Raw genomic sequence first — 27765 nt, 5'->3', positions numbered from 1 at the left:
AAAACCTTGTACGTCCAAAACGTAGTTACCGGTATTTCATTTCAAAGTGAAAATGCCATATTATGTACAAGCTCATGTGTGCAACACATTGACCTGTGCTATTCACACCTTATTCTTCCCACTTTAGTCGTTTTTGCCAATTGATTCCTCCCCACACACACATTTATGTGGGTAACACATGCCAATTGTGTTCGTAGAGACCTTCGACAAAGCCGGCTGCACCACAGTGGCTTCAAAGCCACAACCTCCACAGTGGTGGGCAGGCACTTTTCTTTACAACTGCTCCACCCAAGCAAGCAGATCAGCTTTTTTCACTACTTTAGTGCGACACTCTGGAATGAATTAGGGTATTCAAATATGAAGGCGGAAAAAAAAACATACAAAGTTGAAATACGGCGATACAAGGTTTCTGCCCACCAGCAACGATAACCAAACATTTAATGTGGTATATAGTCAGGAAGTGAGACAGACACATCCAGGTGAAATGACAGTCCATTTTATTAATCAGAACACAGCAGGCTACAGCAAACCAGCTCCACAGAACCCGTCCTCTTTAGTAACAGCAGACCAATCAGATCCCCTTCCTCCCCCCTACAGCCACACCCATTCAGCTAGTTTAGCTCCACCCCCTTTGGAACAAACGGAGGCCATATCAAACGTCCCCCTTTTTAAAGCAACAAGATCTGTGGATCATATGGACCGTGACTTCTAATTCCTGGTTTTATACAAAAGCTACACAATGTTACACTTGTTCATCAGAATACAATTTCGACTGATTAACTTTTCTTTTGTAGTGTCGGACACCATTTAAAATGTTGAATCCTTTACTTGGATGGAGCATTTATCACTAGAAAACTCAAACACTAACAGACTAAAAGATACAAATGAAAACAAAACAAACAAAACCAGAGATGATGAGTATCATAATTCCGAATTGTAAAGCAAGCTAAAATTAAAATGGTACCATTACAGACAAGAGGAAAACCAGAATAAAAAGTGACAAAAACTAAAGAGTAAAAAAATACAGACGGTAAAAGTTTTTTTTTCCGTTTTTTTGTTTTTTTAATTCCATCTTAGCGATCTTCTCTCCTGTGGGTCTTCATGTCAGGATTGGAAGTCGGCCAGCCTCTGGGCCGACACTGCAACATATCTGCACTTTTTATTAAAAATCTAGTTTGTCCCCAATGGAGCTCCCGTAGACAGGAAAACCGCTTGTCGTCGTCAGGCACTTTCTGAAACCCCGCCGTCCTCCATATGGACCAATCACGATGCAGGTTCATCCAGATCACATGATACAGCTGGACGAGAGAAACGGATGGGAGGAGAGAAAGGGGAAAATGTGTGTGTGTGTGTGGAGGGGAGGGGGGGGGGGGGGGGGGGAGAGAACGAGAACCACAAGAAGAGGAAGACTGAGTTATTGGCACTAAACTAGATCAGTGTTACCACACTGGTTCCCAAACACTGGGTCAGGACCCATTTGAGGGTCCCTTCATTTTTGGTTCCCTACATTTTGTTTTGAATTATTATTTCAAAACATTTCAAAAAACATTCCCCAAAATGCAATGATTTTTCTAAGTAATTTCATTATAAATAAAAGAAAAACCCTAAGAAATTCCATGAGAAAAGAATGTTTAAGAAGTTGTGAAAATAGGCGATCTACAAGCTCACAACGCGGCGCAAAGCGATGTGTTGTGTGCTTCTAGATCTGCTGTTTGGGTCCCAGGCAAAAAAGTCTTATCTTTCTTTTGGGTCTCGACCTGAAATGTGTGGGAACCACTGAGTTACACTACTACTACAGAACACAACACACTACACAGCATCCAGTTAGTAGCAGAGCAGACATGCAGCAGTCCCCCCCACCCCCTCGGAAAATAAAAAGGTGAATTGATCCCAGTGCATGACGGAGGACTATTTCACGATAAATGAAATCTCCATGATAGGATTATTGTGTTTTTTTTTTATCACGATAAAAGATTATATTGCTTATTGGCCCATCCCTAGTAGTGTGTAGTCATTATTCATCTCATCTAGTTGAAAGAGTAGTTCATGTTTTCCTTTCATCTTATCTAGTAGAAAGTAGTTAATGTTTTCCTTTCATCTTCTCTAGTAGAAAGAGTAGCGTGGTATTTGTTTTTTCCTTACCTAGTAGAAAGTGTAGTGTAATGTCGGGCATCTTCTTGTTATTTACAGGTCGGTGTCGAACCAGGCCAGTTGGTTGGAGTCGCCGGGTGGCAGGCCATCGATCAGATCCTGGGCATGGCCCAGGTCGGGCAGACCCTCTACGGGGGGATACTCCTGACCGGGGTGGTGAGCCCCGGTCAGGTCATGGTCCATCATGGGCTCCATGCCCATGGAGTCTCCTCCGTAACCCCCAGAGTGGAATGAACGGTAGCTGGGGTCTGGGAGAGCCAGATGGATGGATGGATGGATGGAGATGGAAGAGTGGAGGCAGGGTGGGGAGGGGAAGCAAGGCCATTGTTAAGGGTGATTTGTACTTTGTTGCACGCTGGTGTTGCGCAGCGAAAAAGGCCGATTCACGAGCCTCATGACATGTCATGTGAGCAGCATGACGTGTCGTGAGTAGGGCTGTCACGATTATGGAATTTCCTTGACTATTAATCGTCATACAAATTGAGTGTGATTAACAATTTAATTGTGTGGCTTTTAGGCCTTGTATACAAAGGTTGAACAATTCAACAATAACTTAAATACACAAAGAAATGACTGACAGTGACCTCAAAATAAATAATGAATAGTTTTAATTTGACACTTAAAATGTGTTACAAAATAGTGGAAATAGCGGATCTACAAGCTCATAATGCATCGTGATGCGTTGTGAGCTTGTAGAGCTGCCATTTCCATTATTCTGAAGTTACAAAATGTACGAACCTTTAACATGGAAACGATTATGCAAAATGATTGCGATCATCTCAAATAATTGCGAATTAGGCGATCGTGTAATAATTGTGACAGGCCTAGTTGTGAGCTTGCCATTTTCCGTGTGACACCGAGCGTGCAACCAAGTATAAACCAGGCATTAGAGAGCTGGTTAACAACTCAAGCTGTCACACAGTAGTATGATCATTTTAACACAGCAACACAACCTGCGCTCCATCCTCCAGCACTATGCAGATGCAGATCGGGGGTCTGCTGACGCAATGGCTAGCTTAGCTTACTAGCCATTATCGACCTGATGATCATGCTGGAGGTATGAAGAGCATGGAGGCAAACCAAAATAAAACCAAACAAGCCAGCCCTCGTCTCGTTGTCCTGTGATGCGTTTTGAACAGGTTCAGCGTTTCACAGATGTTTGTTTACTGAATAATTTAAGTTGTCTTCATTTCAATTTCAATTCAGGAATTATTTAATATCTGTTCATCCACATATACAACCTTTGTCACAAACAGTTTTCAAATGGACTTCCGTCCAGCTGTTTGTTGGATCAAGAGTGGATTTTGATACCAAGCGGGTAAACTCCGGACAAAGGTTGATAGGCTGTGACATCACTGTCCCCTGCTGAGCCTCCTAGAGGAAGTGGAAAGGCTTACCTTCTGGTCTGTATCCCAGTGGTTCTCCCTGAGCACCGATGTCCAGACCCAGCTCTCCAGTCTACACACACAGACACACACACACAAGGAGAGGCTCAGACATGCCTTCATATAGTCCAGTGGTTCCCCCAAAATAATCATATTTGAACTGGGGAGCCCCCACCCTGACAAGCTCTTGGAATTGTAAGAGTTGGCATTACATTAGTTTGACTCCATCTGTTCCATTGTGAAAATAGCAGATCTACATGCTCACAACATGTGAGCATGCAGATCAGCTATTTTCACAATTTCAGCCTCTAATATTTGACAATTTGTCCAATGTTTGACCCTCAATTTGTCACTTTAGAAATGTGCACATACCATGTACAGCATACACTTATACTGTATGTTGGTCTGTTTACAGTTGAGTGAGAAAACAATGTTAACACTAAGCTATACAGTACATCTGGGGACCCCCCCACAATTATTTGGGGACTGCCCTGGGGGTCCCGACCCACAGGTTGAGAACCACTGATATAGTCCATTTTTTCCACCTGGGGTCGTATTCTAGAACTATAGCCAAAAAATGTAGTCTAGCATCGGATTTCAGAGTTCGTACTTGGCCATTATATTTTATGTTATGTGGTGGTTAAGTGTTTGTGTGTATATGCGAGTCACGTGCACGCATGCGTACCTCATTCCAGGCCATGGGTTCCGTCCTGAACAGAGAACTGGTCAGCTCTACAGAAAGACGCTTCTTGTAGTCCTGAGGTTTGTCCTCAGACATGCGGAACAACACAGCAGCAGCATAGGTGGCTGGACGCAGAGAGAGAGATTTGGTTTTTAAACATAGGCACAATATTTCACAAATATATATGGGTAAAAGAAAAACCGTGTGCATATGTGCGTGTGTGCGTACATACCCACTCCCTCGTTGCGACTGTGCAGCAGCTCTGTGAGTGGGGCGGTAGCTCCTTCAGCCTCGATAGCTTCAGCAGCCTCTTTATCCTGAGCCAACTCACACAGGACCCCTGCTGCTACACGCTGAATGTTCTCTATGGGAGAATACAGCAGCTACACACACACACACACACACACACACACACACACACACAATGATGATTGTGATCATGTAGAGCAGCACACATGCACCGTTTCTTTTAGCAGGGTTTTTCTTTTTGTCAGCGCTCAAAACTATAAAAAGTGTCCTTAGATTGATATAACTTTTACAATGATGTTTTCTCCTGCATGCAGTAGAAATCTAAATCCCACAGAAGCTTGTCAACGCTTGATTTTGGAGGCAGCCTTGCACTCTTGCACAGTATGACAGCACTTATCTCAAATTATACGAGACAGCACGGCTGATATTCGACGGCAATCACACCTGCATTACAGCATAAGCTGCCGTGTGATATTGCACTACTTTAACACGTTTATCAAGAAATGGGAGATAACGGTTTATCATTATTCAGTTCCGCCAACAAATATAAATTCCATCAGGACTGAAACTAAAATGTTGCTAAGCAACAGAGTCCGTAAAAAATAAATAAAAAACAGGCTAAGGCAGGCTAAGTAGTAGAATGATACATTAACAGTAAGTTCAAGTAAAAAGTTCAAGCATCCAATCATATTATGAAACTAATTGCTTGATAATGTGCCAATGTATTTGTGATCCATCATACAGCCACACAGAGGATGGGTTGTGTAATAATACCTGAACAAAGAGTGGGATGGTGTTGAGTCCTCTGATGACTATTCTGTTGTGCACGTCTCTGGCAAGGATGTGTAGAGCTCCTGTACAACCCTCTACGATCTCCTCCATGCGGACCCCCTCCTGCACACACATGACAAACAGCTTAGCAATTGTCCAACGATGTGTCACACGTCAAAAGTGACATCAATTACTCAGAACACAGGGTGACCATCGTTCGACACTTTTCTCGCAAAGCATACATTGACCTTGGAGTAGAGAAAAATTGTCAGAGACTCAGTAGGTACCGTAGACTCCGCTGGTCATCAAATCTGTCTTAGGAATACGAACTACTCCTTTAAGCTTGATCTATACTTTGGCTGTGCATCGTATCTTCAGAAGTTGGTTTTAGATGCATCACAGGTTTAAGTCGCAAATCAGCGGATGATTTTTTTTCTGCAAGCTCCGTCCTTTTGTTGTTTTCCAGACAGAATGTGTGTGAGTGAGAGTGAGAGAAAGAGAAGAGCAAGGACAACACCACCACCACAAATCTAGATACACTGGCATCCTGTCTTGAATCGAAAATAGCAGCTCAACAAGCTCACTGGCGCATTGTGGTCTTGTAGATCTGTCATTTTCCGTGCCCAAAATTTAGAATTTTAACAGCCCAATTCATTAGATGGCCTCAGGTCATTTGTACATGTGGTCAGATAGTGAATGTATTCAGACAGTGCAGTATCACTTAAGTGCTGCCTGGGTTCAATGGCTTTCTCAACAGGTGCTCTTCAGTGGAACAAGTATGTATATTTAGAGGCAAAACATTCAAGATGTCCTGCTTGTCCCCAATGGTGCAGCCTATCTAGGGAAGGAACACTGAGGCAGTCTCTTCAGGTGAAAAACAAATTGTTTTATGTTGCCTTGCTCAAAAATAAACCAATTTGTTTTTCACCTGCAGACGGCGTGCCTCAGTGGACCTTCCCTAGATAGGTAGATAGGTCCCATTGGGGACAAGCAGGACATCTTGGGGTTTTTGCCATCAGCCAAAGAATTCTGGAGGATCTTCTTGGTGTGCATTATTTTGTGTTAAAATGCAGCCTGCTACTGAATATTATTTTTAAAGTCAGGCTGCTTCTGAATATCATTTTCATGGTCAATTCATTTGTTTGTAGCAGCCACATCTTTCCATTATTCAATGTGATTATGTGAAGATGACGACAAACAATGACTTCAACCATAGTGTGTCTTCTCACCACAAACTGCTGCTGTGTTCCTCCCATGCTGGTGCGTCTCTGTGTGTCCTGGTGTGCTCGGACCAGTAGCTGGACCAGTCTGGGAATGGCGCCTTGTTCTCTCAGAGGGGCATGGTTGGCCGGACACAGAGCCAGGTTACGGATAAGACCCACGGTGGCCTGAAACGTAACAATCACCTTTTCATTAGACATTTAACTGCTTAAAGTCCTATACTTCCTTTGACTGGGGTCCTCCAAGGATCTATGAGACCAAGTGGTCCACTCTTTTCCCTCTAAACAAATCTCTTTGGCGAAAATAACATGATCTTCAAGGTCATGACGTGAGGCGTTGTGAGCTTGTAGACCCATATGCCCAGAATAGGGATGCTAGGGTCCATGTGGTCAACCTTTATTTAAACTTAGTTAGCCACTTTAAACCGTCTAAGTGAAACGGACCTTGAGTTTCAACCGTGACCTGAAAGAGGACAGATGACTACTTTAACATAATTTTGAACTGACCACGGTAGCTTTTTAATAGCAACACCATACTGTACTTCTCACATCCTCAGCTCAGAGATTCCTAGTACAACCAGTCTTTTACTGTTGAACACTGCCACTGTTTATGTGTTGTATTCCTTTTGCTCCAACTTCTCATTTAAAGTAAGATTATAATGTTGAATCTTACTTTCAATACGCTGCTCACATGCATTTTTTCCATCATGACCTATATTACCTATATTTACCGTTTCTGCATTTTGACTCTGGACAACTGCTTAGATATCTTAACAGTGTCACTGTGTGTGTGTGCACATCTTTATGAGAGACCAGTGTGTGTGTGCATGGATCTTGATGAGGGGCTAGTGTGTGTGTGTGTGTGTGTGTGTGTGTGTGTGTGTGTGTGTGTGTGTGTGTGTGTGTGTGCGTGCGTGTGTACCTTGATGAGGGGCCAGTGTGAGGGTGGGTGCAGTAGTTTAACTACTACAGGCAGTCCATAGTGCAGTCTGACAGCATTCTGAGCCATCTCTGCGTCTTGGTGTCGAGAGGTCAGGTGACGTAGGGCGCAGATTGCCGGCTCTGTGATGTCTTCTCTGTCTCCTGCTCGCAGGACAGTGCGAACCAATGCCTCAATTCCTCCCACCTACACACACATGTACACACATAAGATTATACTCTGCTGACAAAAGCAACATCATTGGAAATGGAGGATGTGGGTGTGTGTGTGGCCTCTGACCTGGCAGACCATCATTTTGTTCTTGTAGTTGTTACAGGTGAGGTTAGACAGAATTCCAGCAGCACACGTCACCACGTTGATGTCATCACTGCCCAGTAGTTGAACTAGAGTTCCCAGTAAGCCCTCCATTCCTTCCTACACACACACAAGAACAGACAGTCAGCAAAGCAATCTTATTATTGATGAGACAAGATGACATGTATAAGACGCCGAAGGGCCTTTCTGCTAACCTCTTTACAATGTGCATTACATTCACCCATTCAATCGCTCTCTCGCGAACACACTGATTGTGGAGAAAACCAAACAAACAACAGGAACACTCAAGGACACTTCAATACACAGTCAGGAGGAGCTGGGAAACTTCCAAACCCCAGGATGTCCCAAGTTACCAGTGCTACTGCTACTGTACTATCACCAATACCACCACCATCACAGAAACGGGTGTGTATTCACCTGTTTGGTTGCAGCGTCTGACAGATTCCTGAGTGTCCAAAGACAGTTCTGGACCAATCTCTGGCTGGGGTCTGTCAGATGGAGACCCAGGGCCTGCATACCACCTGGACAAACACACACACACACACACACACACACGGACGCACACATACACATTGAATGGTCTTGTTGACAGTAACTTCATTTTGCCCATATAGACCGCTACTGTAAACAATGACACTGCCCTGAACATCCTTTCTCGCCATTATTGGGTACAGGCCTGGATGTTAACTTGGGTTCCCATTGGATATTTCGCTTAATATAATTTCCACAAATCACACTTTAAGATTAGTACTTACAAAAAGCAACTGACAGCTTCAAAACTAACATTAAGAGTTGTATATGTGGATGGAGGGGGGGATAGCTAGTTAAGCTAACCAACAACACGTTCTATTAAGTCATCTATGAAACCAAACACAAGTTCATAAGGAACCTCTGCACAGATGTTACGGTCGTCGCATTGAAGCCATCTATTTTATGTAGTTTCGTGGTGTGTGGCAGTCGAGTCTCAAATGTGTGTGGTTGTGTCTCAGACTCAGTGTCATGTCTTATAGAGTGTGTGTCCGTGACTCATATAATGTAAATATATACTAAAGTGTGTAGTTGTGTCTCACCGGCCTCCACGATGGCTGGTTTGTTGCTGGAGCAGACAGACAGCACCTTGAGGACTCTACTGGTTGTCCACAATAACTTCTCATATGTGTACGTCCTCATGATGTTCACCAGGGCCTGGGGACCGCCACTAGCCAGGATGATCAACTACAACAACAGAGGGAGAGATGATATGACTTCAACAACAAAAGTCACTTTCTGTAATATTTGACTGTGCAAAGTATGAATTAGAAGAGGAACACTGTGTTGTAAACCGAAAATAGCCTACCTACAAGCCCACAATGTGACAAGGATTTGACTCGTTGTGAGCTTGTGGGTCGGCTATTTTTGGCACATGTGAAGCATAAATTAAGCTTAAATCTTCTCTCCCTACCTCCCTCCCTCCATCCATCCATCAGTGCTCACCTTGCTCTCCTGGTTTCCATAGGCCAGAATCTGCAGACAGTCTGTAGTGATAGCCAGGAACTTGACATTGGTCTTGTTGAGCAGAGCCACCATCTTCTGCAGCCCTCCTGCCAAACGGACAGCCATCTTGGCTCCTTCCTGGTGCAGCAGCAGGTTGTGCAGGGTGGTGATAGCGTAGAACAGTACAGAGTCTACCGGCGAACTGCACGACAAGCAACATTAACACAAGACAATTTGTAATTAACAAGGACAAAAGGTAATACCACAACGTGCCTTCTACCGGGTACCTTGAAGAAGGCAGCCTGGTCTGTCCAAAAAGGTTGGTCTGTTTTTAGCCTGTGTCCTAAATATACAGGTATTGAGTGTGCTGCGACTCTTATTCTTTAAGTGTTACGGCCGGCACCTCTCAGGGACTGGTGTGCGTTGCACCACTGGCTACATTATTTTATGAATATTTAACCAATAAAAAGGCCAAATAACTACATTGGATCCATTGAAACACAGCTTCCTTCCCCGCTCCCCCCCCCCTTTTTTTCCCCCAAAAAAGTTCAGTTTTTTGGACATACAACCACCTGCTGATATGGCAATCTATTCCTGAAAACACCTCAATTCGAGTGATTGAAAACCAGGTCTAATATCTAAACATTTGATACCAGCATAATGAGAAATTTTGGAATGTAAAATTCCAAAAATCGTTAGTGCAGTCTTACCCCAGCATCTTCACCAACGCCGGGATGCCTCCAGACTTGAAGATGGCCAACAGGCCCTCTCTGTGGTGAGACAGGTTGTGGAGGGTCCCTGCCGTGCAGCGGGCCGTCTCCACGTCGTTTGTGTTCTGCATGGTCCTGACGATGGCCGACACCATCTGGGGAGAGCGCATGATGGCGTGGCGCGACGCCTCCTTCTTGGACAGCTGGTGCACCATCACCGCTGCCTTGTTTACCACCACCTGAACCACAGGAGACAGAACAAACCGTTGGCACAGTGTGCTTCTCATTGTTCTCAATCATTTTCCTGTCTAGGACCCCCAGTAGTGGTATGCATTATTCCACAGACTGAGAATGTACAAATGGAACCAAATGGACCCCAATTTAAAAATGAACCGATTAACCACCTGTGTTATTTTATACTTTAAAAATAGTGGAAATAGCTCAAGAAAATAGATCTAGAAGCTTAGAACATTGTAACGCGTTCTGAGCTTCTAGAACGTCTATTTTCTCAATATTAATTAATTATTAATTACCATAATTTGTTTCAAGTATCAACTTTCTTCCTATAATGACATCGCCAAAATAGGAATCGAATAGGATTTTATGAAATTATACATTTTGTTATAGTCAATTGAACCGATTAGTTTGATTAACTGTTGCACTCCTACTAGCCTCCTACTAATAAGCAAATACCTGGTCCTCGTCATTGAGTAGTTTGGTGAGTTCTGGGATGGCCCTGGTGGCCAGTTCAGCGTCGTCCTGGTAGTTTATCAGGTTCACCACGGCGTGTTTAAGCATCTGCGATGGCTCTGCCAGTCTCTGGACGTTAGTGGGATGGGCTCCGTCATACTGGGTGGATGGGATCTGCATGCCCTCCTCCAAGGTCTCGGGGAACATGGCGGCACGCACCCTCTGGGCGCGAGTCATGGCGTACTGACCATCTATTTCTGAGCAGTGACAACAAAAAATAATAAATTAACAAGGTTGACCATTTTGTTTAATGACACCTTTTTGCATGCTACTTACATAAACAAATGCCTCACAGCTTCCACCTACCCTGCAGTTTAATTTGGCCTCTTTAGATAGTACAGTGATAAATAAGTTTTATTTTGTGGTTAAAACAAAAAAAGGTTTTAGATAAAAGATTAAAGCTTTATTTTCTTATAGTAATCATTGTTATATTATAGTGTTTGTTCAGTAACAGGGTCTCCCCCATCTCTCTAGCTCTTTAATAAACACATGTCATCCAATCAGGAGATATAATTCATACAGGATGCACAATAATAATAATAATAAGATTATTTGAACATTATAAAATGTCACTGAACAAACTAGAACGCTTATTACTTAACCAAAAAATATGACTTACCCAGCCTTTAATTCAGGCTCAATAACACTGTGGCAGTATCCATCCATATACGTTTGCAGCTTAGCCCGCTGGGCATTGATTAGCAACATGAACAGAATCATAAACACCCACCTTGTACTTGTTCTGGTGCGAAGTTCTGGTTGAAGCCCTGCTCCCACTCGTACAGAACCTGGTTATCCACGCCCTCCTCTTCCTCCGGGTTGCCCTTCCCACTGAGAGAGGGTGCCGTGGTGGTGGCCCCAGAGTGGATACCAGAGTCCAGGTAGGACTGCTGCTGCCAGTGGCTGACTGCAGCCTTACGGTCCGGCTCCATGGCCATGTCCAACTCCATCAGATCAGCTGCCAAGACAAACGCATCAACATTATGCACTTGACTATTAGGCCGAGAACGACAAGACAATAGCCAATGTTTGGGTCAAATTCTCAATTGTTTAATGCAAAAATGTCAGCATGGATGAAAACAAACACAAAACTCACATTTAAATGAACATCATTTCCAGCAGGCTATAACATTGTAGTTAAGGTTAGACTAATTTAATGTCAGTAATCATGTCCAAGTAGTGTGTCTGTACTACTAGTCCTGTTATGTCCATGTAGTGTAGGGTGTCAGTAGTCATGGATGTCCGTGTAGTGTCAGATTCATGCTGTCAATGCAGTACCAAAACGCACACTTTGTTCCAACTAATGTGTTCCTCGGGTCTGTTGTTTGACAGACTGGACGTTGGACTGGTGACGCAGGAAGTGAGCTTACTGTGTGTTGTCTGAATGGTGAGGCAACAAGATGAAAGGCAGCAAATTGAGATGAGTTGGTAGGGAAATTGTGTGGTTTTTCAAGATGCATTTGTTGGGGGGGGGGGGTGTATTTCCACTTTTCAGTCCACCTTTCTGATATCTAAAATATTAATGCTGTCCTATGTGTGACAAGAGGAGTGGGCAGAGAAGGACCTGAAGCCAATGATTCCTTACCATATTTGGTGGTTGGCTTACCTAAAAGCATCATCTCTCGTGTGTGTGTGTGTGTGTGTGTGTGTGTGTGTGTGTGTGTGTGTGTGTGTGTGTGTGTGTGTGTGTGTGTGTGTGTGTGTGTGTGTGTGTGTGTGTTAGACTCACCCTGGGAAGCCATGTTTCTCTCAAGTCACAGCCCGCACAGCTTCCTGATCTGAAACACAAAGACACAAACGGTGAGTCAATCATCCATCATTCCATCGCTCTGTAAAAACGCCTTCCTAGGCTGACTATCAATTACAACTCATTATTTTGTATACAAAACTCTGAGTGAAGAGAGAGAAAACAAATGGGGTGGGCTAATGTTAGGAATTTTCTCCGCTCGAATAAGATTTCCTCAGCTTGAATAAAATGATTCCTCCCCGCCTTTGGGCTCAATATACTGAACATTTTGTTTGGAGAACTGTCTCGGCTTCATTCGTCCCATTAAAAACCACTCCGCCTGTTTTGGGTTTGGAAAGTGAATATTGTGATGATACATTTCTCCAGACTAATGGTGCAGCCACACTCAACAGGCGGACATGTGATCAAAAACTAAATAAGAAAGAAATAAACACGCACTCCCATAAATATAACTGGAAGTGCTGGCTCCCCCTCCTCCCCCCCAAAAACACCCTCATCCCCGAAACGTCTCTTCCCAGAGCCTCCTCCTCCTCCTCAGTCTCCCGGTCTCATTACCACCTCTCCCTCTCGCTCTCTCCAGACATACAGACGGCAGCACAAAGCCGTCATTAAGTGCAGTAGCTAGTGACTAGCCAGGCGAGGAAGGGAGGGAAGGAAGGAAAAGGAAAGAATGGGGGGAGAGGGAAAAGAGGAGGGGGGGGGGGGGGAGAAAAAGGAGGCGGGATGAAAAGAGGGCAGAAACATTCCAGTGCTGGCTTTGAAGCTCAAACCACAGAAACAGGAGGGAGAGAGAGGGAGAAGAAGAAGGGAGAGAACGGGAAGAGAGGGAGAGATAGGAATGCTTTAAAGAAGGAAGGGATTTTTTAATGTAAGAATGATTAAGGGCACTTCGTTTTATTACAACGCACAGCAGAGAGAGTTCAGAAAAGGAGAGAAGGCGCTAGAGAGAGAAAGATCATACAATGTAACGGTCGTGAACTGCTGACATCACACAGTTCATTGTGTTTGGGATGCAAGAAACCCAAAGACTCTCTTCTCAACTATACATTTACAGAATGTAAATAAAATGTGTACATGATCGAATAAAACCCTGTTTGATGCCAGTTGTGCCATTGTGGTAAAGTTTCTCAATTCCAACGGTTGAGGTTGGGCAACAAATCAGTCTTCAACTAAATGTAAAGTGGCTACTAGTCTACCATTTATGCGATGAAGTTAGTAATTATGCAACATTTCTGCCATGGGCAATGGGCATGCAGTCTAAATTGTTTCCATCATAGATGATTCAACTGTTCAACATAATGATTCTGTATTTTCAAACCACATGACCCAGGCATTGCTATTCTGGGCATGTATAATAGTATATATAATATATATAATAAGATGAAAATAGGCCAACATTTACCAAAAAAGAGCAGCTCTACAAGTTTACAATGCATAAAACGATCAGGAAAGATATTTGATGTAGAGGGGGAAAGAGGAGGTGACGAAGTACGGACCCTTGGGGGACTCCGGTGGTGGTCACCTTCACCTGACAAGCAGATAGATCGCTACCAATCTTTCATGCATAACAAAAAATATAGACTAAAATTACAATTGAAAATAAATCCTACAAAACTATTTTAGAAGACTATTTTTTAAGGCCTTGTTTACTACTTGGGCTGCTGCAGTCCAACTTAACACAGCCTGCGCCAAGTGCCTCTCTCTCTGAAAAGTGTCTTGTGTGTGACTTGGCTTTGTGAGGATGGCATTATGCAAATGAGAAGCAGCACTTCCTCACAACAACCCAAATGGATTAGAATTACCTCAAGCCACCAGGACTACATGGCAATTATGGACCACAGAGCAGAGAAGAAAGCAGGGGTGATTTAAAACCAATTTCAATTCATGTGTTGTCAGATAGTCTGAAAGAGGGCTGCATTCAGATGGTAGCTGGCACATTCACAAAACAAACACTGTCATCCATCTATAAATTCCAGGAATTTCTGCATGTACGACTGTCCTTCGCATATCTGGAGAACCATTCATTTAATCAACTTCCCACTTGAAAAGTTTATTGCAGAGGACCAAAGGGAACTGCAGTGTCTACTAGTATAAAGGCGATCAGAGAGTTTGTGATTGCTGCAAGCAGCCATGCCATGGTTCGACACGGCTGCAAAAAGCAGCACTTCTGGGGACCAAGCAATCAACCTGCTGCCAACAGACGTGTCCCCGTCAATGCTGCACACAGTGATAACGGGAGCCAAGAAAAGCTGCTCATTCTGATGGACACTTGCTCCTAAAAGCTACCCCCAAAATGGGAAATGTGCTACTCGATACATATTACAGCTGTGGACGATGTTGGTAGCTGACTAGATAGTGTCACCCACAGACTTATTGTAATCAAATGTATAGTTGATACACAAACAGAGCTTTTCATAATTAACACTCATCTGGAGTCACCAGGAAAACATCAGGATGACCGGAGGTCGGCTGATGAGAAATCGGCGCACTGCTTGTTCTACAGGTCAGGCTGTGATGCTGTACTGACATGGTTTTGTTAAATGTTGGTCACTCATCACCAACCATCACAGACAACTATAACACAGATTCAATTCAATCGTATCAAAGTGTCAAAGCACAACAAATTGTCTCAAGCCACTGTACAGTAGAGGTTACAGTCGGACTCCGAGTCGGAATGCTGTCCTTAAGTTTTCTCCTGGGAGCTGACAGTGTGCGGACATCTTTTTGTCCTGTCAGTATTTCAACAGCAACCCCCTCACCCCTGCTGTTCCACAAAAACATTAACCACATGACAGTGGTACTTGGTGCAAAGAGGTTTGGGGTTTGGGCTCCATGTTACAGGAGGAGCAGTAGGGCTGCACAATCAATCAACATCAAGATGTGCACATGCACAATAGGCATATGGCAGGACGTGAAATGTTATCAAGATCTTTTTTGCTGCTAAATCAAGACTATTTTTATGCAACATGTTTGGGAGGAATCAGTGATGACGCTTGTGTGTTGTCTCTGTATCTGACACAGAGCGATCTCACTGGCTCTGTGCAGCAGGTAAGAGAAGACTCCCTACCTATGTAAAAAGAGATATGGCTGCAGAGCACTTCACAATCAACACATGTGTGGTGGTGTTACAGTGTAATCACCTTACTGGCTTACAAATACAGTTCATTGTAAATATTGAGGATGCTGCAGTCACACAGCTAGAAGCAGAGAGAGATGCAGTCAGCATGTCAATGACCCGGCTGTCTCCACAGCACACACTCACAACAAAGTTTTCTTCCTCCAAGTTCTTTGTCTACAGCCCTATCCGTACCACTGTCATGACTACAGCTGGAAGAGTGGAGAGACCAACTCATAACATACAGGTAGCTTACACAAACACAGCTATCACATTAACTACACTTCTAGACACTGACACAGTCAATCACCCACTGACACTCATTCACTCACTGCTACACACAACAAAAGGCACATGCACACACATTGTCCCACAGTGACTGCCAAACCCAAACACCCGCAGGGCTGTAGTGAATGACTCCCTTGGCCTGCATCCCCCCCCCGGTGCGTCATTAAACACAGCATTGACTCAAGTCCTGAAAACCGCTGCACGCAAGCCACTAACACACATTCACTGCTCACACGCCATCCTAGGCCCAGCCCTTCCCAGCCTGCCAGAGCAGGTCTGCCCTCACATGACGCAGCCTGCTCATAATGGAAGCCATGTGTCCCGTTGTACCAAAGCCTACAGGCAGAGACATCCAAACATACAGTCACACACAGTGAAGCTGCCTATCATTTACACTACTGGGAAATGTGGCTCCCTTTACATGTGGCTTCAGAGCGCTTTCAAGCCACGATAAGTTTCTTTTGATCGCTGAAAGGGCTCAAAAATATGGTTTGCACTGAATGGCGTGACGATGGCCCTATGAAATCAAGTTAATTTATTTTTTGTTTTACAATAAGGCTCTACAAATAAAACCTAAAGAACAGAGCATGCACAAAGTTTCGTCACAGATGAGAGTTGTCCTGGTCTGGACTCTGGATGTCATCATAGCGATACTAGGGATGCTGCAAGAGAACAGCAGCATCCCCAGTTAGAGTTCAATTTAAAACCACATGTCACAAATAGGAGCGATATGTTAGGAGCTGCATGTCAGAGCTCGTAGTGAGTCACAGATGGCTGATGGCGCACAAACACACATACGGTCATCACCAGGCCAAGCAGTTCTCCTCACGTGTGTGTGTGTTGACTTAAAAGTGGTTGTGGATGGAGAGAAATTTATCGGGCTTGGCTTGATCCCACTAGTGAGCTTGGTGGCACACACGGCACACGCACGGCACAACGAACGCATAGAAACTCCTTGACAATGCTACACACACTAACATGCACACAACATTTTGTGGACCGAGTAACAGAGAGATGGCAACACAGCTGTATGGAGTTTGTGTAACCACAGCAGCAAAGCCTCAGCCTAATGACAGGCTTCCTTCTGCAGGCTGCACTAGAATAGCCTGCAGTAGCCTGGAGCTCTGTTTCCAATCCATCTAAGAAATGCAAATTATGAGCCGTTGCGTTAGAAATGCTTAATGGAAACAGCCCATTTTAACTTCCCTCAAAATCTCAGGATTTATCTTGCGCTTTGAAGCAGGAAACCTCTTGGTTGATACAGAAATGATATGGATGGAGAAACGTTGACATTTGACAGAAAGCTTGCCTGTTGAATTATGAAGTGGAATGCTGCTTTTGTGTCTTGTGCTGGCTGGACTGGACTGCTGATGGTACTTTTAACATGCTGGTCAGAATCTTACCTACAACCTCACAATATGTATCATGGTAGATACAGAGGCCACTAATGATAAGTATCACAATGCAAGTTGATTTTGAATAATGACCATCATGTCGTACAGTATTTACTACAAGAGCTCTTCTTTATTCTTCTATATACACAGCAAAGACATTTTTGAGCGGTGGTCACACCGTCTCCATAGCGTGGCCGTGTGTGTAGGTATGTTTGTATGTATGTATGTGGGTGGGTGGGTCCGTATGTAGCCTCAAGCCTGTGGTGTAGTACCTTTTCTGACCACACATGTTAAGGGAGGGGCGCTGTTTTCAGGCCAGGCCAGACCAGGCACACACACACACACACACACACACACACACACACACACGCACACACACACAGGGGGGAAGGGGGGTTGGTGGGTAAGAGGGTGCTGTTGAGACTAGCCTGGGGGGGGGGGGGGGGGGGGGGGGGTAGGTTGGTAAACCACCGCTCAGTTCACACGGGTGTGATTTTTGTAACTATTGCACAAATTAAAACACATTTCAGCCACACAGATCTTTAAATTAAAATAAAATTCATTTCTAATCCCAAGAGTTCCCAACTAAATCTCAAGAGTTCCCAACCTCAATAAATGAAATTATATAACATTATCTTTTTAAACTTAAAAAAGCCTTTTCTGTTGTCTCTTGTATTTTTTGTTGCAAACTACAATGTTGCAATAAGCGCATGTCTGAGTCTCAGACATGAGCTCAGAGCAGTTTCTGTTATGTGGCACCATAGGTTATGTTAATTTTTCAAAACTGCGTCACATTCCCTGCTGTAGTCTCTGTATCAAGATGCGTATCGACAAACATGACTAAACAATATATTGCTGTATTGATTTTTTAAGCCTCAGAATGGACATCAATCTAATGTGAATACTGGCAGTGTTGGAAGAATGGTCCAATACAAATACTGGCAGTGTCTGATGAGTCATTACATCAAAAAGATTGTGCTGTAGTGTACATGTGTCAGACAGACTGTGCTAGTGCACACCAAGTTTGGACCTATTTGGGCCCAAAACTTGAACGAGCCAAAAGGGCTCGACAAATGGGCTTGTGCATATAAGCAGTTACGCAAAAAGGCCATAAATGCACTCGCGCCCAAGATGTCATCAAATCACTAGTGGCCCCAAAACCGGAAGGAGGTTGTCACTAGGGGAGTATGCTCTGGGTGAGCAACTTTTATTGAAAATAGTGGGTGTGTCCGTCCTCCAGATAATATCATTACCATAAGTGTGTTCAAAGCAGACATATCATCCCAGTGTACTTTGTCAACAAGAATTGACACAGTCAATATATAAGCTGGTCAGATGAAAAAAAAATGTTTTTTGAAAAAAAAAAAGTTTTGGAAAAAAAAGTTTTTTGGAAAAAAAAAGTTTTGAAAAAACTCGGGCGTGCTCAAACAACAGTAATAACTGCGTATTACCTTACTGTACTTTACTGTACTGTATACTGTACCTCACTGTACTGTACTGTACATATTCTGTGTTCTATATCTATGAAGTCTGTGTTCTAGATCTATGAATTTTGTCACTCCCCCCCCCCGTGTATGTGTGTGTGTGTGTGTGTGTGTGTGTGTGTGTGTGTGTGTGTGTGTGTGTGTGTGACTTTTACTTATAACTGAGTACATCTACAGTGCAGTATTGATACTTTTAAGATACTTTTAAAAAAACATTTGAGTACTTTTTCCAACAGCTACTTTCCCCCATAGCCTGGAGGACTCCTGCTAAGTTTACACTTGCCATATAGCCTATTACTCTATAAATCTATCTGTGATGTCTGATTTTACTAAAACTAGCATGCTTATTAGGCAGTAGTGGGAAAAGTACTCGCATTCTTTACTTAAGTATCATACAAGTGGAAGACTTGTATTCAAAATTTACTTGAGTACAAGTATAAAAAGTATTTGTATTGAAATGTACCAAAAGCAGAAAGTACGCATTATGCAGAACTTAATGTAACCAAGGTGTTCAAATAAGTGTATTGATTGTAGGCATTTTCCAAAATCTTGTGGTATTTCACTGCTACATATCGTTCTAAATATATGCTTTCTTGTCATTTAGTACAATGAATGTGTTACCGTGTCTCTAGAAATGTGCTCATTATTTGTGAAGATACTAACTGTAATTCTCAAAGACTCGCATTGGTTCATTCAGCACATCGTTTTTGCTCTGTTTCATTTGATATTAAAATGCAACTCGAATTAATCTACTGTGTGGACACTGATCAGATGACAGGAAGAAGCAGCTCATCAATGAATGTACTTTGTGTTGCTTTTGTAAATTGTGTAGGGTACGATATTTTCATGACTTCACACCAAAGCCCATATCATGGTCATAGAGTTAAATCATTGACAACTTGCATACTCGTTCAGTTCATATGTTAATGCAGATGGTATGCAGATGGTGTGACACATCACCTACTACAGCCTACAACGATGCCCAGGGCAACACTGCATATTGTCTATAAATGGCTCACAGTTTAAATAACGTATGGTTTATTTGGACAATCATCTGTAACAGATGAAGTATAATTAAATACGACGTGATTAACGTTTGTTTGACATCCTCATCACAATTACATTGGATGCATCGCGTTGATTAAAGTGAATGGCTGCTATAGTTTTGCTAGTTTTCATCACCTAATCACCTTCCTTTCATAACCTAATCTCTACATTTAGAATTGAAAGAAGAAAAATAATGTTAATGTTAGTATGAAGCTAATTATAAAGCTTAAATGGATGATGATGTCAACAATGACTTGTGAAAATCAAAGAATGATAGCCGATCTACAAGCAATCATACAAACATTTTGTACTTTGATGCCAATACTTTTGTACTTTTACTCAAGTATAGACCTCTCTTTTCTTCTGTTTCATTTATCACAAGCAGGCTGGCCACAGGCACCGCCTCAGTGTGAAGGAATGGTGCTCCCTGCTGGACAAAATATGTCATTACAGCAGTACAGATCTGGAGGGCCTGGCCAATGGATCATGAGCTCGGTGACCATGTGACATGGACAGCCAATCGGCAAATAGGTCCCCTAGGTCCCCTGAATGTCTCAGGACAATGTAATCTGTTTAAAGAGCTGGTCCTGCTGACCAGCTAAAAAGATGCCTGCCTGGTATGCAAGTGCTTAATGGTTGGAAGATCTGTGAATCCTGTATATTCATGGCATTTTTATCAGCATCCTGCATCAATTGCAAATTCAATATGAGCTTGTCACTGTGCCATAAGCCAAAGCCAATTCCTTATATGAATGTCATATTTGGCAACCAAGTGTTTCTGATTCCAATCAGCAGAGAACTATGAAGAGGATTTCAATAAACAGCATTAGGCAATCAACCAAGTGACTCAACTAGCATGAAATTAAATTAACTTCTGAGGCGTCACATTGGCTGTTAGTACATGCAAGACAATGGGATTGAACCACACTCATGACCTGTCACCCCTCTCTCTTCTATTGCCGTCTAATGAATTAAATGTCAAATAGACAGATGACCAATGATTATGTCAGGAACTGAGAAGTATTCATTACAACAGCTCTCCATTTGAAGCTGTCGAGTTGATAAATGTCTCTAGATATTATCACATAACCCTTGTAGGATAGTCACAAACCCATGTTTTGTTGTCCACTTCTGCAAAATCAAGATCAGGTTAACATTTATTTTTGATTCTTGAATTTTGTTTTCTCAAGGTAAAACACTGCCTCTGAATTATGTCTGACATAGATCGTAGTATTAGTTTCCAACTTTCCATGACAGGGAGATTCAATTTATTTGCATGCATCTCACAAAGACCAAACAATGTGGAAATATTGTACTAATTAAACTCACCTTGGGTGAAAAAAAAAACATTTTAAATGCACTTGCACACCATTGCTGTTTATTCTAATTCTACATGTTATCTCTCGCTGATTGCTGGTTAATTACTGTAGCTATAAGTAGGGGTGGGGCGGTATCAACATTTTGTTATCGCGGTTACCGTCCTCCCATTTACCGCCGGTATTGCGGTAATTACCGCACCCCCGTATCTATTAATTAAGGTTCGGCGATAAGACAAAATATTCCTATCATCTGCCCAAAATTCGTCGCTCCACAGTCCTATAAGCCCGACTGCTCGAGTTCCCCGTACAGCACAGTGGGTCTGGCTTTTGAAAGTAGCAGATCTACAAGCTCACAACGCGTTGCGTTCGCAACGCGTTCTGAGCTTGTAGATCTTTGCAGTGTCGGGTTACTATAGTAACGTAGGCTACAGAGGCGTCAATTGGGTATGGCAAGCTATGGCACCTGCCATACCTAGGCTACAGTGGGAAATAATAAAATGTACTTTTCATCGTGCCTGTTGCTAAGGTATGGCAACATGACTGGTGTCTTGCAGTCATGTTGCCATACCTTAGCTTTTGCTGAACTGACGCCACTGGTAGACTACTGGGGCTTCAGACACTGCACGCTGTTTGTGAACAAACCAGATGAGACGGGTATAGTGATTGTGTACGGTCTGTGATTATGTAAACTCACGTCTCAAATCGCATTGATTGAGTGGTGATATAAACATAGTTAACAGGTTTTAGTTACCAGACTTGACAGAAAAGGTTGTAGACGAACAACGACGGGCACACACGCTACTGTAAAAGTACTCACGTCTAGCGCTGGTTTCATTTTCGGTTTTATTCCTCGTGCTCCGCCCGTATGAATAAAACAGAAACGGCCACAAGGTATGTATCAACATACTTGTATGAGTTGTGTCGTGTGGATTATGGAGAAAGTTTAACGCTGCTGAGGCTACAAGGCTACTGCACTGCTCCAGTGTCCACTGTGTCTCCACTCTCCGACTCTCAATGTGACGGGCCAAGCTTCCAGTTCCAAACATGTGGTACGCGGCCCAGAGCAGAGCGGCATGGAGCGCATGCGGTCCTCGCTTCTCCCCCGTTTTAAAACTCGCTCGTTCTCAATAAAAATAGCCTATTTTTTGTCTTTTTTGACCGCGGTAGGGACCCTGACACCGCGGTAGGCCGCGGTATACCGCGATACGGCGGTACGGCGGTTACCGAACCCAGCCCTAGCTATAAGACTAACCCGTTGTCTGCTGTTGCTTAACAACTGACGTATCCTTAGTTTAGTAACCGACTTGGCTTGTCTGAATGTCTGCAAACAATAGCTTTCCACCCATAATATCCCATACCTGCCATCCCTTCCGGCTTTGAAATGTATAATATTCCATCATGGCCATATTATATTATACATACATACTAAGCCCTGATATGTACTTTGTTGTGCATTGTGGATGTCCGATTTATAAGCCTGCAACACGTCGCAACGAGATTCATTATGGGTTTGTAGGTCTACTAGCCGGGGAGCCACTGGGCCAAAATGAGAGAGGACCTGTGATGTCATGACATACTCAAAATTTTTGTTTGTCCTATCAATTTGGTCAATAAGGTACACAGAATGAGAGGCCTGCTCTGCCGGAAATCCTGCGAAAAAAAGTTTCCCATTGACTTCACTATACTGGAAAAAAACACACCAAAAAAAGTAGCATGTGAGGGGTCAAACTAGGGGTTCTTCATGATTCTGAATCCATTGCAAGCATTTGTTTTGCATGAAAAACATTCCTTGGGCTAGATTTCAGCCTCTCAAACCTGTGAAAAGTGATGAGTCATCACTTTTCACCGTTATTTTGGTCCGTTTTCTAGCCCAAGGAATGTTTTTCATGCAAAACAAATGCTTGCAATGGATTCAGAATCATCAAGAATCCCTAGTTTGACCCCTCACATGCTACTTAAAGCATATTTTTTTTGGTGTGTTTCTTTCCTTTATATTGAAGTCGATGGAGTGAATATACAAATGGCCATAACTTTTTTTCGCAGGATTTCCGGCAGAGCAGGCCTCTCATTCTGTGGACCTTGATGACCAAATTAATAGAAAAAACAAAAATTAAAAGTATGTCATGACATCACAGGTAACATCCTATTCTTTGAGCTTTTGGGCCTGTGGCTCCCCGGCTACTACTATTAATGGCGTGAGACACTGATGCACAACAAAGTATAAATCAGGTGTTAGTCAGTGCTACCAGCTCTGTACCAGAGAAAACAAGCTACTAGAGTGTCTAAAGATCTATGATATGTGACCTGAGCTATAAAAACATCAAGCAGAGTGCATCTCATTAACCACAAATGGGTGGACTTCTGACTTCACAAGCTACTCAGCTATATTACTTTATATATATATATATATATATATTATATATTAGTCACATCTCATTGTTATGAAAATGGGAGCTGGAAAAAAAAAGAAGAAAGAAAGAAAAACGTGTCCTACAGATTTGTGACATTTCTCATATGTGATAAATATTGTATTGTGGACTAACCTAAGCATCGCTATTCTGGGGCAAACAAACCACAACCAGTAACTACTAGCTCAATGTCAAAATATGACGCAGTGTGAGCTTGCCTTGAACAGCTTGAAGATCAACTATTTTTGTCTAAGAAATGTGGTATTGGGGGGGGGGAGGAGCAGACCAAGTATAAAAACATGAAATAGGCCATGCATCAGTCTTCACCAATGAAAATCCACTGTCATGCTGTGCTGCGTCTGCAGCAAACTGACATATTGCATCGTTGCTTGTGTGCAGGGTCAGATAATGGTAACGATACAACATTTATGGTCAGATGGCAGTGGTAAAATTACAGGCAGGGGCAGAAGAAGCTTTACTGGCATATTTTTTAGCACAGTTCAGTAATAATCTAAATCCAGAGTAAAGACCGAAACCCTCTATATCTTTTTTTTTATTGCACAACATAACAGTTACCCAACTGGTGGTGGTGGGAGAGGGAGGGTGGGGGGATTGAAGCTTAGGACTTATGTCTCCTCTCTGGTAGTCTGATATTTAAAAACTGTCAAGATAACAATAACCAAATTTAGCACAGGTACTTGAAATGCTAGCGGTTTGCTTATCAATGGAAAACGATAACAAACATGTTAGACTGGAAGCAGCACACTGAGCAGTGTGCACTGTGCAGGGTCTCATAGACCACAATGAAAGCAGTACAATGTGCCGGGCGAGATAGACCACAATGAAAGCTGTACAATGTGCCGGGTCAGCAGTGAAACAACCATACACTGAATGAACCTCTGCCTCTGCACTGTTTGGTCTGTGGCCCCCGATTTACCTCATCCACTGGAAACAAATCAAAATGATACACTGCGTGTGGATTATTCTAGATTTATTGACTACTTCCCCTCCTGTGTTGTAGCAGTGGGAGAAACACTGGAGAATCCACTGCCACACACATGGATGCAAAATAATCCTGCAACACCATTCTTGAATGGCATATATTATATACACCTAATTAACAATACCTGGGAAAAGAATAGTCACTTTGTAACTTGACATAACTTAAGGATTGTGTATTTTTTTCTTAGATAATTTCTCTCCTGTGTTCCTAAACATCCTTGGTTCAATGTGTAATGTTTCCATCTGGATCAGAGGAGAAGAAAAAGAAAAGGAGAAAAAAAAACATCTTTGTGACAAATAATAGGACAAACTTAAATGCCAGAAAACAACATTTGAAACCCAATGTGAAAACACCAATAACAGCCTATTACCATCAGAATATCTGCCAATCTGCCATAAATATGATAGTCAACAAATCTGAACCTCCGGGTAATGTTCCACTATTTAAATGAAATCAACCCATCCATGCCCGTCTAATTTACTACCCCACTCATTTCAATAATAATGGTGGAAAACTGAGCACCAATACAGCAATATTCAAGACCAATACAGTACAACCCATAGGTTTAGACACGAAAATAGGTATGTGTAAAGTAACACTTTACAGAATTATTTGTAAATAAAGCTACCGACAATGGAGTGCCACTCTCGCTCTCAACAGGGCTGATTTTGGTTACAACAACAGACCATAGCCAAAACAGACCATAGCCAAAAGGAGGCCTGTAGCCTTCGGATGTAACCAACACACCCACGCTTCCGTTCTCATTTCCTACATTCCATTTCAGGTCACCTACACCAATCAAATTACCTGATTTATGGCAGTTTTGCAATCACCATAGATGGTAATATAAGAGGCTTGGCCCATATAACACCATGCCGTCTTTATCCAAGGCAGGAGATAAATAATGCAGATTAATTAATAAAACTGCACAAAGAGTTTCATTTAGGAATGTTTCACCATAACCTCATAGATCAGAGAAGAGAGACACACACACCTTTAACTTTACAAGATATCTAAAATAAATAAGCTATACGTCCAATGCCACCTATGTATGTATGGCTTTCCCCATGTTAATGTGGTCTGTAGGACAGAGAAAGCATAAGCATGATATTTCACACACACACACACACACACACACACACACACACACACACACACACACACACACACACACACACACACACACACACACACACACACACACACACACACACACACACACACACACAGTGAGAATTATTATAAGTGATCAATCACTCAAATAACAGATAAACACCTAGAAGTCCACAAACTAGCATGTCCCATAACCCTGCCCCCTCCCTACCAACACACTCACAGAGACTGACTTCTTCAACACCATTGACTCAAATTTCACACTCTTGGCTCCTCCTCGTCTTCCTCCCAGAGAGCACAACGGCTGAGGAATTTGTCGGTCTTTGTTTAAAAAGACTAAGGGAAAAGCCAACTGTGGCCACCAAAACAATTAAACAACGAAATATCAGGATTTGCGTACAATTCAGACAAATTCTTTCAATCCCCTGTCATATAAAGCTCAGTCTAAAACCATTGATATACCAGTTCGATTGTTCCGTGGGGGGGCAGGGTAAACTTTTCGCCACTTGTACTCGCGTCTTGCCTTGCAGGCATAGAGAGCTCAACAATCAATACACTAGTATTCACAAAGGATTATGATTGATTGAGATTTACTTGATTAGCTGTCGTTTAAAAAAAAAAGGAAAATGGTGAGTCAAATACCCTGAAACCAGCTGAAACAACAAGCACCGATCAGACGGTGCAACTGAAGCCAGTGAGTCAGATTGCAGGAATGTCTCTGGGAGAAAAGGGCAACAAACCCTGGCTACACAGGGCAGAGCAGCTGTAAACACACATCTGCAAAACACACATATATGCCAGCCTCTCCCTGGCTGCGCTTACTGGAGGTTTTATAGTAACTCAACATTAGATGTGTTATAACCAGTGGTTATAGTACATTTAAGTACCATTTAATGGTATATATTTACTGTACTAGTTTACTGGAGTATTTCCCAGTACTTTTACTTCTACTCCACTGCATCTCAAGAGGCAAATGTAGTACTTTTACTCAATTACAATTATTTCAAAACGTTAAAGTTCTACTCGTCAGTTACTTTTGTAGATTTAGATAATCATTACAAAATATACATTAACCACTTCAGCCCTATATACATGTCGGCCATTTGAGACCAGCCCATCTACAATTAAGCTCACAATGCGTCGCATCTGCCATTTTCAAATATCTGTATACATTAGAAAACTTGTGAAATGAGAAGTTCTGCACAATTAATACTTTCTACTTTAAGTACATTTTGTTGCGAACACTGTACTTTTACTCAATTCCGGAATTTTACTTGTAACAGAGTATTTCTAATTGTCTACATTGCAGTATTGACATGCCGTATAAACTTGATTGACGTTTAATAGACCCCAAAACGACTTGCTGAACCCCCATGAACAGAATGATCAGTAAATAAGCATGAATACCTTCCTCTACCATGGTGTGTTTAGCATTACAGGGAGAGCATGGTTTAAATAAGGATAATTTATACTTTGCCTCGGGGGCCATTCGTTTGGAAACCAAAATAACGACGTATCTTCAACTGAAAAGTATCGACGCAAAACATGTAGGCTATTATCCGTTTTAAACATCATTTTATAGCGACTTGGATAGAAATTAATTCAAATTCAAGACAGCCAGGGTGGAACACACACTAGCAGTCTGTCTGTTAGACCCATATACATGGATAGGCTTCCGAAGAATTTGAACACAATTCAAGTTTAACAGGTAATGTTTTTCCTTTGTAAAATTACGCGGAAAAACAAAACGAAAGCGTCCCTCAAGACATAAACAGAAGAAGACCCAGCATTAACAGATAAAAAAGTATTTATTGTCCAACTAGTAGGCGGTGGCTTGGTGAAATATTTGCCATTAAAAACCAGCTGCTTTGGCTCGACGCCCCCCCTCGCAGCCAGAGCAGCGTAGATTCCATTCCTCCTGCGATTCAAAAGCTCGAAAACGGGGAGGGAAAAACGAGCCAAACCGAGAGAAAACCCGAGTTAAAATGACAACACGTGATGACATAACAAAGCCTACCCTTGTCAAGGTCTTCGTCCAAGTCCGTCCACTCGGATAGTGTAGGATAATAAAAAGCACAAGTCTGGAGGAACGGTTAAAAAACAGGGAGAGAGAATGTGTGAGCGCGGCGTTCAGCGAGGAGCTCTCATCCACTGACTCTGGCTTCCAGCTCTCGCACCAGTCACACGATGTAAGATGGCGG

The 27765-nt window shown here is 42.7% G+C and overlaps 1 protein-coding gene across 1 annotated transcript; it reads right to left on the bottom strand.

Moving 5' to 3' along the window:
* Positions 1 to 480: 480 nt before the first annotated feature.
* ctnnb1 (catenin (cadherin-associated protein), beta 1) lies at positions 481 to 27735 on the bottom strand. The gene is made up of 17 exons (XM_080720951.1): positions 27582 to 27735; positions 12376 to 12424; positions 11377 to 11604; positions 10590 to 10843; positions 9897 to 10135; positions 9187 to 9388; positions 8784 to 8928; positions 8131 to 8234; positions 7678 to 7812; positions 7381 to 7584; positions 6468 to 6626; positions 5242 to 5361; positions 4451 to 4601; positions 4222 to 4343; positions 3549 to 3609; positions 2143 to 2399; positions 481 to 1298 (listed from the first exon to the last, which is right to left on the bottom strand). The coding sequence occupies exons 2-16, from the start codon at positions 12386 to 12388 to the stop codon at positions 2185 to 2187; spliced, it is 2352 nt and encodes a 783-aa protein (XP_080577077.1). The 5' UTR covers positions 12389 to 12424; positions 27582 to 27735; the 3' UTR covers positions 481 to 1298; positions 2143 to 2184.
* Between the last annotated feature and the right edge of the window lie 30 nt (positions 27736 to 27765).

This window comes from Nannobrachium achirus (genome assembly GCF_963921795.1).
Source record: "Nannobrachium achirus genome assembly, chromosome: 2".
NCBI lineage: Eukaryota > Metazoa > Chordata > Actinopteri > Myctophiformes > Myctophidae > Nannobrachium > Nannobrachium achirus.
Note: the sequence above shows the minus strand (reverse complement) of the source record. Positions and strands in the feature narration are given on the sequence as shown.

Excerpts from the sequence above, each read along its gene's own strand:
- ctnnb1 (XM_080720951.1), bottom strand. Across the intron at positions 6,627-7,380 it reads CACACTGGCCCCTCATCAAG|GCCACCGTGGGTCTTATCCG; the intron begins GTACACACGCAC and ends GTTACGTTTCAG. Across the intron at positions 4,602-5,241 it reads CCATCCCACTCTTTGTTCAG|CTGCTGTATTCTCCCATAGA; the intron begins GTATTATTACAC and ends GTGTGTGTGTAG.